At 41.3% G+C, this 14,163-nt stretch overlaps 1 protein-coding gene across 2 annotated transcripts in view; it reads left to right on the top strand.

Annotated features, from left to right (window-relative positions):
- Window positions 1–14,163, top strand: part of USP32 (ubiquitin specific peptidase 32) — a 205,409-nt gene that overhangs the window by 182,070 nt on the left and 9,176 nt on the right. For both annotated transcript variants that reach the window (XM_030828141.1, XM_030828142.1), the window contains exons 27-29: window positions 1,772–1,956; window positions 7,256–7,342; window positions 9,505–9,625. In XM_030828141.1, the coding sequence (XP_030684001.1) occupies window positions 1,772–1,956; window positions 7,256–7,342; window positions 9,505–9,625 (393 nt within the window). The remainder of the gene's footprint in view (window positions 1–1,771; window positions 1,957–7,255; window positions 7,343–9,504; window positions 9,626–14,163) is intronic.

Below are 14,163 nucleotides of genomic sequence, written 5' to 3'. Positions count from 1 at the left end.
GGCTTGAAGTTTCTAACCATGTTAATAACTGGGAGTAGAATTTATCTCAGTAGTAACTGAGAAAGCATGGGCCCTAGGGCACTAGGAGAAGTTCCTTAATGAGAGGATGAAAATTGTGTGGGTTTAGCTATGTTTTAAAATTTTATAAAATATTTGTACTGAACTCTGTCTGGATTTCTCTGGGTCTTATAATAATAGTAACATATGAAATAGGGTCTTAAAATTATGTATTTAAGCTTAAATGAAAATGGCAAAATTAAATGCTTAATAATCTGAATAAAGAAGGGTCTTTTTACTTAGAAACTAGCTAACTTAACCCCTAGTGAGTTGATAAGTTGTTGATTTAGCTTTTCTAACTACTCAATAAATACCAAACTTCTTAGGGAATTAAATGTTCAAAGATTCAACAGCTTTAGATAACCTTGAACTCCCACCAACCATTCCATTATACTAAATGTTTATTAAACAGCCATTTCCAGGATAATTCTGTGCAGTATCTCTATATTAAGGAATATCATAAATATCTCTTTAACATACTCAAAGCAAATTTTTAAAAATTTTACCTTACTTTTATCTATCCTGTATTTAAAAAACAAAAAAAAATGATTAAAATCACTTAACTGCTTTTAGGAAGGTGGATGCTTGTTACAAAATAGAATTACTATGTTTCACAAATCTCCAAAACTTTGGGAATTGCCACTGCAACAACCACTATCAACAGCTTATCCCTAGAAAACTATAGTTGAGAAAGTCTTTTTTTTCCCCCCCACTGGCATCTTTTCATTTCTTTTTCTTTTTTGAGACAGGTCTCACTCTACCTTCCAGGCTGGAGTGTAATGGCATGATCACAGCTCACTGTACCCTCAACTTGCCAGACTCAAGCAATCCTCCCACCTCAGCCTCCTGTATAGCTGGGACTACAGACACATGCCACCATGCCCAGCTAGTTGTATTTATTTCTTTATAGAGATAGGGTCTCCCTACATTGCCTATTCTGATCTCAAACTCCTGGGCTCAAGGGATCCTCTTGCCTCAGCCTTCCAAAGTGCTGGGATTACAGGCGTGAGCCACCACACCCAGCTTACTGGCATATTTTCTGGAGAAAGAAAGAGTCTTAATTGTTTAAAAGCCTTTAGCTATGAAGCTATTACTAGTTTTTACATGTGATTCAGTGTATGTGAGAAATGTTTATCAGAGAAAACAGTGGTTTGAATATATTAATTGCTGAAACCCAAATTTGATAGAATAGGCAACAACTCTAAAACTGGCAATACCTCAGCCCTTTTAATGACTCCACTGTAGCCATTCTCTTTGTGTCAATAAAGATGGTTTTATAAATATAGAGAAGAATGTGATAGTGACTGATTTGAAATGGTGATAATGCCTGTCATTGGCAGGTATTTTTTTTTTTTTTTGAGACGGAGTCTCGCTCTGTCGCCCAGGCTGGAGTGCAGTGGCGCAATCTCGGCTCACTGCAAACTCCGCCTCCCGGGTTCACGCCATTCTCCTGCCTCAGCCTCTCCGAGTAGCTGGGACTACAGGCGCCTGCCACCACGCCCGGCTAATTTTTCTTTTTGTATTTTTAGTAGAGACGGGGTTTCACCGTGGTCTCGATCTCCTGACCTCGTGATCCGCCCGCCTCGGCCTCCCAAAGTGCTGGGATTACAAGCGTGAGCCACCGCGCCCGGCATTGGCAGGTATTTAGAAGAACTAAAGGGAGGAATCAGAGGCCTGTCTTCTCAACTCTCTATTCTCTTGTTTGTGCATACAGATGAGGACAGAACTGTATTTCCTGTCATCTCAGAAGAATCGCCCCAGCCTCTTTGGAATGCCATTGATTGTTCCATGTACTGTGCATACCCGGAAGAAAGACCTATATGATGCGGTTTGGATTCAAGTATCCCGGTTAGCGAGCCCACTCCCACCTCAGGAAGCTAGTAATCATGCCCAGGATTGGTGAGTTCAGGGGATCCATCTAAACCTGTGGTTTCCAAACTCTAGAAAAATAATTTATATGAATTCTATGTGGCTGATAGGACCCAGCCTACGTCAAGTTAATCACTCTTGGAAGAACCACTCAGAGAGCATACAATTCAACCATTTGGTTTGCTATTTGGAGTAGGAGAGATGATACAACTTCCTTTTGCCAAACATTCTAGTGTCTAATAATCCTTCCATTCTCTAATCTTTACCTGGATTTGTCCTGCTAATGCTTCAAGTAATATCCTTGTCTTCTGTGTTGCAAAAGTAGAGAGTATGAATTCACCAGGAAATTTGTATAATCTCAGTCCTCTGAAATTCAGAATGAGAGTGACTGCATACATGAACTCTGAAAAGTCTCATGATACAAAAAATAATTCTGTTGGATTATTTCCATACCATGTCATTCTTTTTTCTTTTTCCCTTACCATGTCATTTTAATGTGAAGTAATTTCATAAATCTAGATAAAAGTAATTAACATTTTCTGTTTTCTTTCCCTTTTTCCTACCACTGTTCTATTTGATTAGTAAATGCATTTACTCCGAATAATTTTTGGGATTGTGATGATGTCTTATTTTTAATCTCAATCAAATTGTAGATCATTTTCTTTTCTTTTTTTTTTTGTTTCCTTTATGACAGAGTTTTGTTCTTGTTGCCCAGGTTGGAGTGCAATGGCACGATCCTGGCTTACTGTAGCCTCCAACTCCTGGGTTCAAACAATTCTCCTGCCTCAGCCTCCCGAGTAGGTGGGATTACAGGCATGCACCACCATGCCTGGCTAATTTTGTTTTTTTGGTAGAGATGGGGTTTCTCCATGTTGGTCAGGCTGGTCTCAGACTTCTAACCTCAGGTGATCCACCTGCCTCAGCCTCCCAAAGTGCTGGGATTACAGGTGTGAGCCACCGCACCCGGCCTGTAGATCATTTTCTTGCCATCATGGTACAAATGAGAGTTCTGTTTTATGGTAACTAAAAAAAGTTCTTTACTTATTTGTTATGATATGCGGTCTTTTGATGATTAGGGTAGGGCTTAGGATAAATACATCTTTTTTTTTTTTTTCTTTGAGACAGATTCTTAATTTGTCACCCAGGCTGGAGTGCAGTGGTGTGATTTTGGTTCACTGCAAACTCCGCCTCCAGGTTCAAGTGATTCTCATGCCTCAGACACCTGAGTAGCTGGGATTACAGGCGTGAGCCACCACACCCAGCTAATTTTTGTATTTTTAGTAGAGACAGGGTTTCACCATGTTGGCCAGGCTGGTCTCGAACTCCTGGCCTCAAGTGATCCACCTATCTCGGCCTCCCAAAGTACTGGTATTACAGGTGTGAGCCATCACACCTGGTCAGATTTAAATTTAAAGATTTAAATAAATCTTTACTTAAATAAGTTATTTATTTATTTTTATTTTGTATTTTTTTGAGACAGAGTCTTGCTCTGTCACCCAGGCTGGAGTGCAGTGGCGCGATCTCGGCTCAACGCAACCTCCACCTCCCAGGTTCAAGCAATTCTCCTGCCTCAGTCTCCCGAGTAGCTGGGATTACAGGTGCCCACCACCACGCCTGGCTGATTTTTGTATTTTTAGTACAGACAGAGTTTCACCATGTTGGCCAGGCTGGTCTCAAACTCCTGACCTCAAGTGATCTGCCTGCCTCAGCCTCCCAAAGAGCTGGGATTACAGGCATGAGCCATCGCGCCCGGCCAAAATAAGTTATTTAAATAAATAATTATTTAAAGTATTTATTTTAAGATTTAAATAAATCCTAAAGGAAAACTGCAAATAATAGATAAGCAGTTTAGTTAATGAATGTTGTGTTTAGTAAAGATGAAAGTTGGACAAGATTAAATTTGAAGTGAAGTAATTGAATTAAAGAGCTTCTAGACGAGGGCTTTTCCCAGGACTTGCTAATGAATTGGATGTGGAGTATAGGGAAAGAGGAATCCAGGCTGACTTCTGTTCTTCTTTTGGGGGGATGGAGTCTTGCTCTGTCACCAGGCTGGAGTGCAGTGGCATGATCTCGGCTCACTGTACCTCTGTCTCCCAGGTTCAAGCAATTCTTCTGCCTCAGCCTCCCGAGTAGCTGGGAGTACAGGTGCATGCCACCACACTGGGCTAATTTTTGTATTTTTAGTAGAGACAGAGTTTCACCATGTTGGCCAGGATGGTCTCAATCCCCTAACCTCATGATCCCACCTCAGCCTCCCAAAGTGGTGGGATTACAGGCGTGAGTCACTGCACCTGGCCCAGGCTGGCTTTTTACCCTGAACAATTGTTTGTGAATGGTGGTACCATTTAATGGAAAAAGGAAAACTGGAGAAGGAGCAGATTTTGGCAAGAAAAGACAGGAATCAAGTTAAATTCAAGAAGTCTATTATATATTCTAGTGGTAAATTCACTTGAATGTCCTGTGCTGGAGATATAGATGTCATCAACAAATAGGTGGTATTTAAAGCCCTGAGACCAGATGATTAACACTTAGAAAGTGGGAGTTAAATAGAGAAGATTCCCATGAACTCTGAACTGAGTTCATATGCATTCCAACATTTAGAGATTGAAAAGGGAAAAAGAAGCGTCAAAAGAGATCGAGCCTGGGTGCAATGGCTCATGCCTGTAATCCCAGCACTTCGGGAGGCCGAGGTGGGAGAATCACTTGAGGCCAGGAGTTCAAGACCAACCTGCCCAACATGGCAGGTTGGTAGACACCCCGTGTCTACTAAAAATGCAAAAATTAGCCGGGCATGGTGGTACGTGCCTGTAATCCTGGCTACTTGGGTGGCTGAGGCCCGAGAATTGCTTCAACCCTGGAGGCGGAAGTTGCAGTGAGCTGAGATCACACCACTGTACTCCAGCCTGGGCAACAGAGCAAGACTCTGTCTCAAAAGAGAGAGAGAGAGATTGAGAAGGCACAGCCCATAATGTAAGAAGAAAACCCGGAGTTAAGTGAAGGAAGTATTTCAGGAAAGGAGTGATAGCTGTTTCAAATGCTACAAAGGACTGGGAATTGCCCGCTGGATTTGATAAAATGGTCTTGTGGTGATCTTTGTGAAAGCTATTTTAGTATAGATAAAGGAGTAGAGATTGGAGTGGGTTATGTCCTTCGGACACTAAAAAAGATAGCCATGCATGGTAGCTCTCACCTGATTCTACTGTACTTGGTAAAGTTATGGATGAAATAAGAGTGGCCTGGAGTTGATGATTTTTATAGTTGGGTAATGAATACATGGAGTGTTCATTGTATAGTTCTCGACTTCTTGAGTGTTTATGTCAATAAATTTGAAATTTTAGATTAAATAGACAAAATCCTGGAATTAAGGGTCTATGGAGAAGAGTGATTATTTTCAGGGACAGCGGGTAAAGAGGCAAGTGAAGATTTCAGGGCAGTGATTGGAGGTTTCTTTTGGGTGAAAGAATCATTAGAAAAGGGATGTTTGAATAAGTAAGTAACCCAAAAAGATAGGAGGTGGTGGTTGCAAAGTAGGATAATTAGAATTGAGATTTTGGAGGTAGAAAAATTTGTATTCACAAGGTCTAGAATATGACATTTGGAGAGGGTTTACATATGGGAGGAAGTTATTGTTGGAAGAGAGAAGACCAAGTTATTGTATTGCATTGACGTTGATGTCACCAAGAATAATAACAGGAGAAGTGGTGGAGAAAAAACACAGTGAACTGGGTGCTGCAATCTTCAGTGAGTAAAGAAGATATGTACCTTCCAAGGAGGAATAGCAGGTAGCATAATTCAGTAGCACATGCTACAAAGAAGCTGGAATGTTTTAGAAAAGGAAGGAAGAAGAAATCATGCACAAGTGGCATAGGAGTAAGGAGGAGATCTATTTTACCTCCGGGTTCTGGAATGTATGAGAATACAAAGTGCAGGGGGTAGGGCGTGGTGACTCATGCCTGTAATCCTAGCACTTTAGGAGGCTGAGGCAGGAGGATCACTTGAGCCCAGGAGTTCAAGACCAGGCTGGACAACATGGCAAAATGCTGTCTTTACAAAAAATGTAAAAATTAGCCAGATGTGGTGATGCGTGCCTGTAATCCTAGCTACTTGGGAGGCTGATGTGGGAGGATCACCTGAGCCCAGAAAGGTGGAGGCTGCTGTGAGCCATAATCGCGCCATTGCATTCCAGCCTGGGCAACAGAGTGATACCCTGTCTCAAAAAAAAAAAAAAAAAGATGGAAAAAGTCTGCAGGGGGAGCAGGATTCTCAAGAAAGCCAAGCTTCATTCAGTTAGAGCAAAAAGGTAAAAGAAATTTTCAGAAGAGAAGCGCTGCACAGCTATGAGAGTGCTACTTGATTGTTTTATCCCGTTATCTTTCTTTTGATTCCTCACTTATTGCTGGCCTGATTTGAACATGGTACTAGACAGTACAGGCTATCAATGATCATTCACTGGACGAGTTATGCAGAAAGATGGGAACTCCTATGCCAGATGTGATTCTCACTTTTGCCCTTACAGTGATTCTTTATCATGGTTTCATTACCTTCAATAGCCCATGTAATAACCACTATCAGTTGCCAGATGAACTGTAAAGTATGCCACTCTTATGTTATATTCCTTGCATTGTTTCCTTCTCCCCCACCCCCAGCTTTATTGAACTATAATTGACAAGTAGGAATTGTATATACATCTAAGGTGTACAGCTTATGTTTCGATAGTATGTATAAATTGTTGCATTGCTCCTTCTTAGGGCAAGGATGAGTAAATTTTTTTAAAAGTTGGAAAATTCACAGGGCCATCTTGACATAATCATTGGCAGTTAAAAGAAGTTACTCCAAAAATGGTATGTAGCTTATAACTCTGAGTAGTTAAGGCAGTACTTAGCATGTACCACATCAGCGATTCTGATTAAAGAAGACTTCTAAATATACAGCTTTCTGCAATGTGTCAGTGTTCTTGTCATGGAAAGATCTAATTATTTTGGTTTAATGTGAATTAAATCCTCTGATAGAATTAAGGCTGAAGGATAATTAGTATTTGATTTCATGATTAGCTTATCTTGTAAAGTTTTCATGGGCCACATGGACTCCCTTAGAGACATCTGGCAGTCATATGTCTACCCTTCTGTAAGCCCAGATGGAGGATGGGAAGCCAGAGTGTATTTGGTACTGGGCTGCAGCTAATGGATTAGGGTAAGTAACATTGAGCTGTCAACATGAGCATACTGCTGTGGCAAATGCCCCTTCCTAGGATTACTTCAAGAGAAGATGAAAAGGAGTTGGACCTTGAACCAGAAATGTTTCTTACACTCTTTGTTCTCTTCTGTTTCAGTGATGACAGTATGGGCTATCAATATCCATTCACTCTACGAGTTGTGCAGAAAGATGGGAACTCCTGTGCTTGGTGCCCATGGTATAGGTAAAGTGACCTGCAAAAGAATTACTTTAGTAGAATTTCAGCTTTAGATATTATACAGTTTTCATAAGATTTCCAATTTTGAGAAGTAAATAGTGAATAATGAGAAACTTAAGAATTGTGACTGGGCACGGTGGCTCATGCCTGTAATCCCATCACTTTGGGAAGCTGAGGTGGGTGGATCACCTGAGATCAGGAGACTAGCCTAACCTGGTAAAACCCCATCTCTACTAAAAATACAAAAATTAGCGGGGCATGGTGGTGCATGCCTGTAATCCCAGCTACTTGGGAGACTGAGGCAGGAGAATCGCTTGAACCCAGGAGGCGGAGGTTCCAGTGAGCCAAGGTCGCGCCACTGCACTCCAGCCTGGGCAACAAGAGTGAAACTCCATCTCAAAAAATATTTTTCACTTCCTTTTGAGGTCAGTAGATGTTTTGCTTTTGAGACTTAGCTGGTTTTATAAACTACAGCCCATACCAAATTCATAGCTTGTGATAAACATTTATTACTCTATAACTTCACCTCTCCTTTTTTGTTTTGTTTTGTTTTGAGATGTAGTCTCGCTCTGTCGCCCAGGCTGGGGTGCAGTGGCTCAATCTCGGCTCACTGCAACCTCTGCCTCCCAGGTTCAAGCAATTCTCCTGCCTCAGCCTCCCGAGTAGCCGGGACTACAGATGCGCACTGCTGTACCCAGCTAATTTTTGTATTTTTAGTAGAAATGGGGTTTCGCCATGTTAGGCTGGTCTCGAACTCCTGACCTCAGGTGATCCACCCACCTCAGCCTCCCAAAGTGCTGGGATTATAGGTGTGAGCCACCACGCCAGGCCTCTCCTTAAATATAAATAAGTTTGCCAGTTCTAAGCACAGTAGACCATAGTCTTTACTAGACCTTGCTGGAAATCTGTTCTTGGTTTTTAAAGAGTTACGGAGGTTGGTCATTGCTGTTACAACAGGGAAAGTGCCTAATGATACTAAAGTCCGCCTTTAGAGAACTGCAATAGACTTAGCAGACTGAGTCTGAAGTAGGCATCGGCCGGGCGCGGTGGCTCACGCCTGTAATCCCAGCACTTTGGGAGGCCGAGGCGGGCAGATCACGAGGTCAGGAGATCGAGACCATCCTGGCTAACATGGTGAAACCCCGTCTCTACTAAAAATACAAAAAATTAGCCAGGCATGGTGGCAGGCACCTGTAGTCCCAGCTACTTGGAAGGCTGAGGCTGGAGAATTGCTTGAACCCAGGAAGCGGAGCTGGCAGTGAGCTCAGATTGCGCCACTGCACTCCAGCCTGGGCGACAGAGCGAGGCTCCATCTCAAGAAAAATAATAATAATAATAATAATAAAGTAGGCATTGGAACCATGACTTTATTATGGTCATGGTTCCCTCCTTCCCTACCCCATCTCCCGCCCCACCCCTGCAACTCTATAAACTTTTTTTTTTTTTTTTTGAAACAGAGTCTCACTCTGTCACCCAGGCTGGAGTGCAGTGGTATGACCTCGGCTCACTGCAACCTCCATCTCCCAGATTCAAGCAATTCTCCCACCTCAGCCTCCCAAGTAGCTGGGATTATAGGTGTCTGCCACCATGCCTGGCTAGTTTTTGTAGTTTTAGTAGAGACGGGGTTTCACCATGTTGGTCAGACTGGTCTCGAACTCCTGACCTCAGGTGATCCACCCACCTCGGCCTCCCAAAGTGCTGGGATTACAGGCATGAGCCACCATGCCCGGCCTCTGTAAACTTTTATATGCATTTATTTAATCTGCCATTTTACAGACAAGGAGCTAGGTGTTATACCAGATAAATTGTCCTACCTCAGAGCATTAAATAACTGAATCTGGAATTTCTTGAGTGCTGTAATATCTCAAACAGCCAATTCCCATGTCATTTATTTGCCATAAAGTTCACATCTTCCTGTGATTAACAGGTGGTTATCAAGTACTTTGTAAAAATAAAGACTTGAAAAGTGAAAAGCATGATTCCCTGAAGTTATAATAATTATTAAAAAGTATCCCTACATTTATCAGAGTCTGAAGTTAGAAGCCCATGACAAATTGTGAGGCCCAAGAGGAAAGCAGAAAAGTAGGAAGGGAGAATATTTTTTATTAAGAAAATTTAGATTCCTTCATAATTATTTCTTCCTCTGTGGATCTTTTCCCCCTTTTTAGATTTTGCAGAGGCTGTAAAATTGATTGTGGGGAAGACAGAGCTTTCATTGGAAATGCCTATATTGCTGTGGATTGGGACCCCACAGCCCTTCACCTTCGCTATCAAACATCCCAGGAAAGGGTAAGTATTTAGGGCCACCATGAAATGGTGGTTTTTATATGGGAAATTTCCCCCAGTGTAACTAGTATGCCATTTCTGTTTTAGACAATTTAAAAACAACCAGAAAAACCTTCACTGGCATCCTCTATGGCACTTAATATATTGACATGTTTGCTTGAGCTTTTTCATTTTCCAACTTCTGGAGTTCATTGTATTGGAGCATTGTCTTTGTCCATTTTGTGTTGCTATAACAGAGTACGTGAGGCTGGTAACTTACAAAGAAAAGAGGTTTATTTAGCTTACTGTTCGGCAGCCTGGGAAGTTCAAGGACATGGTCCTGGCTTCTGGCAAAGGCTTCTGTGCTGCATCATAACATGGCAGAGAAGATCAAAGGAGAACAGACACAGGCAAGAGGGAGGACCAAACAGGAGGAAGATCCTCGCTTTCTAACAGCCCGCTCTCTTGGAAACTAAGTTCTCAGAAGGAGAACTCACTACTGCAAGAATGGCACCAACCATTTATGAGAGTTTCAGCCCTATGACCGAAACACCTCCTACTAGGCCCCACCTCCTAACAATGCCACATTGGGAATCAAATTTCAACATGCATTTTGGTGGAGACAAATAAACCATATCCAAACTATAGCAGGCATTAAATTTCAAAAATATTAATAAGTGAACCCTGAAACAAAGCTGTGTCTGGCCATGACATATCAATAAGCATCTCTCTGTTAAATATTATTGAAGTTGCAGCATTTGGTAACCACAGTTACTTAGTTCAAATGTGTCCCAGGGCTATAGCTGCTACCTTTAATAGGCATAGTGATCAGAAAAGTTAGAGAAAGGATTGAAATGTTTCAATTTTGGGTACCTAAGAGCACATCTCAATGGCCACTCTTTTTTTTTTTTTTTTTTTTTTTTTTTTTTTTTTTTTTTTTTTTTTTTTTTTTGAGACGGAGTCTCGCTGTCGCCCAGGCTGGAGTGCAGTGGCGCCACCTCGGCTCACTGCAAGCTCCGCCTCCCGGGTTCACGCCATTCTCCTGCCTCAGCCTCTCCGAGTAGCTGGGACTACAGGCGCCCGCCACTACGCCCGGCTAATTTTTGTATTTTTTAGTAGAGACGGGGTTTCACCGTGGTCTCGATCTCCTGACCTCGTGATCCGCCCGCCTCGGCCACCCAAAGTGCTGGGATTACAAGCGTGAGCCACCGCGCCCGGCTCAATGGCCACTCTTCACACTTCACATTCTTCTATTGTCGCTGTCTGGCCAGAGCAATTTTTAAATTTTGAAAATGTTGTTTCTGAAATAATTTTAACTCCGTACCTAAAAATGTTTGCCTCAGGCAGTTTTTAATCAACCAAATATTATTTGAAAGGTAAAGATATTAAGAATCTGATAGAGAGGTAAAAGCAACAGAGTCAAAGGAGTTCCTTAAGTCACATGAGGAATTGTGGTGGTTTTTGTATTTTTATGGCTCTTGATAGTTGGAAATTTCCTTTACTATTTTTTAAAGCATTCCCTTTGGATAAGTTAGTAACGGTAACTGACTTTTCTGTCTTGTTAAGCTATGGAGGACTGGGGAAACTACCAATTCTAGACTTCGTTTCCTATTTAGATCCCAAAATATGCCCCACACACCAAGGCTCCTGGGAGCCCTTTCTAGCCATGAATAAGTGTAATTTGTGGATACTTGTCAAATGAAAGATCACTAGGCTAAAGCTAAAGAAAGCTGAAGAGAAACTAATGTTCTAGATCATGCTCACTAGCAAGGAGGGAAAATTTTACCAGTTGATAGATTCATAAATCTTTGTCAGCACAAAATCTGACAGGGCATTATTCTGACAAGACATTACTGTCAATGATGATAAATTATTTGGCTCTATAAATCTCTTCCCCTTTTCAACAAATCCAGTGTGCAATCTGAAAAGCTCTTTAGGACATCCTGCTTATAGGAAATGGCCTACGTGACCTGTTAAATCTTAACCCTACTTCCACTTTCAGTAATGCATTTAGGATACCATGGAAACGAAGGGCTACTGATGCCTTGCTAGGGAGTAGGGCCATATGACTAATCTGGGCTCCCCTACATGTAGGGTTTCTGCATGTGCTTAGAAAGTCATGTAGACAAAAGAGATACCGTGGTTTAAATTGGGATTATTGCCCATATGCTTTATATTTTTTATTCCAGTGATTTCCCTTTTAGGAATTTATCTGAGGGGAGAAAACTCTGTAATTACTCCATAATTTGCAGGCAAATATCATCATAGCATTTTTTAGGAGAGTAAAAAGTTATTAACAACTTATATTTGTCTCACATTAGAGGAATGGTTAAATAAAGCATGGTGTATTCATTGGATAAAATATAACGCAGTTGTTGAAAATGATTACCAGGAGTTTTTGCTAACATTTATGGGAACATGCTTATAATATGTGAAAATTTTTTTAAAAACAAGACATAAAGTTGCATATACTGGAAATAATACTTTCAATATTGAAAAAATACTATTTAGGAAAAAGGACAGAAGAAAATCTGCCAGTATTTTGACAGTGGTTGCCTTTGTATTAAGAATATAATTAAGAATATAAAAGGATTCCCTGCCTTTTTACATTTTTCTCTGCTTTCCAACATGAATATTATACCTAGTAATCAGAAAAAAATAGAGAGGCAATCACTCTTATCCTTTACATTTCTCTCCTGTTTGGACCTCAGATTCCTCAGTAGAAAATTAAACTGGATGCCAGCCTGGGCAATATGATGTCACCCTGTCTTTACAAAAAATGCACAAATTAGCCAGGTGTGGTGGTGTGCACCTATAGTCCCAGCTGCTTGGGAGGCTGAGGTTGGAGGATTGCTTGAGCCCAAGAGATCAAGGCTGCAGTGAGCTGTGATCTCGCCAGTGCACTCCAGCCTGGGTAACAGAGCAAGACCCTGTCTCAAAAAAACAAAAAAAGAAAGAAAAAAAGAAAAGTAAGCTAGACAAATTCTTAGGCCACTCTCTTTTTTTCAGTAGTCTTACATGAACACTATTACTTCATTTCCTGTGTTTTGTGTTAAAGATGAGCTTTAAAGCAACTTTGAAAAAGAAGAGGGTGCCTATAAGTAATTTATAGACTATTTAAACAATAGTAGAGGATCTAAGCATAGATCCCAAGAGGTAAAGGGAATCTTTATCACTTTGGGAAATTTACTGATAAATAGAAATTGTTGTCAGTACAGTCCACAAATATGTTTTTTATCAGCCTTCTTTCCTCCCTGCCTTCATCTAGCACTGTAGCCTGTGTTCCACAGAAAATATAGTCAATAAAAATCAACATTCTTTACTTGCTTACTCTAATTTGTAGTTGGCCATAAAGTATTCCTGGTAGAGATAATAGAGATAATATTTCACCGGCTATGAGAAAAGAAACACTATTGTATATGATACACCCCTTTTTCTACTCATTCCAACAACTATGATACAGCATGTTTCCTTTTGAAGCACATCGGTTTTTTCCTTGAGTGACCAGTTCAAAAGATGATGACAGTTAATACCTTGTTACTACAGAATTTGTACTCAAAAAAGAAGTCTATAACCCAAGTCCAAGCCAGATTTCCTTTTCTAAAAAAAGAATTTTCCTCTAAGTTCCCCTTTTTAAATGAACTCTTTAGCCTGGATAGTTATGCAGTGCTAGAACCTTAATTGCACGATAAAACCCAGCCTTGCTAGTTTATAGCAGCATTTGACAGCCTCGTAACTCTCATACAGGGAAAAAGTCTCACCTGAAAACCCATTCTAAACTGAATATCTTGAGCTGTGCCAATTTGTATTCCAGGCAGCCTAATGTTCCCATCATGAGTTTCAGGAAGGGAAATTCATGGAGGAAGTTCACCACTGGAAGGGAGGAGCAATAAATAGGATGGGTGATGGACATACGTGACGTTTGCCACAGAGAGGCAGTCAGTGTGGGCCTTGTGGTCCGAGCTCTGCTTTGGGACACAAATATGTACTGTGTGAAGTCTCTTGGTAGCATTCATAACCCTGGTGCTTCACCCACCTTCCCATACATTAGAGGGACAAACAGAAGGATCCCAGCTCTATGGTTCTTGATTGTTTGTCAGGTAGCAGCCAGGCATGGAGAGGAAAAAATTGTTTCTTTTCTGTTGCACTCTAGATCCTTCCTTCTCTCCTTCTTCTTCATTCTACACCACCCCCAACTTACATCCCTGCACCCCGCCCATTCTTTGCTCTCTCTCCTTTCTTATACTTAACTCCTTCTTGCTCCACAGCCTAACATGCTGATTAACAGGACCCCAAGGTTTGGGTGGGTATTAGGGGCCTTCTCAACAAAAGCAGCACACTCTTTTGAGCTTGCTCTTCCATTTGTTGCCATCTCAGATAAAAAGGCCCCGTGAGGGAGGAGACAGATAATTATAGACTTGGTATTCTGATAACTCTGTGTTACATGGAATCAGATGCAAATGAGTTGTACCCTGTGGGGTCGCATGCTCTGCTGTGTTGTCTTCTCGTGGTGAGCTTTTCTGTGCCCTTATTTCATCCAGCTCTAGTTTCTGTGTTTCATG

The sequence above is a fragment of the Nomascus leucogenys genome, chromosome 14 (assembly GCF_006542625.1).
Source record: "Nomascus leucogenys isolate Asia chromosome 14, Asia_NLE_v1, whole genome shotgun sequence".
Taxonomy (NCBI): Eukaryota; Metazoa; Chordata; class Mammalia; order Primates; family Hylobatidae; genus Nomascus; species Nomascus leucogenys.
Note: the sequence above shows the minus strand (reverse complement) of the source record. Positions and strands in the feature narration are given on the sequence as shown.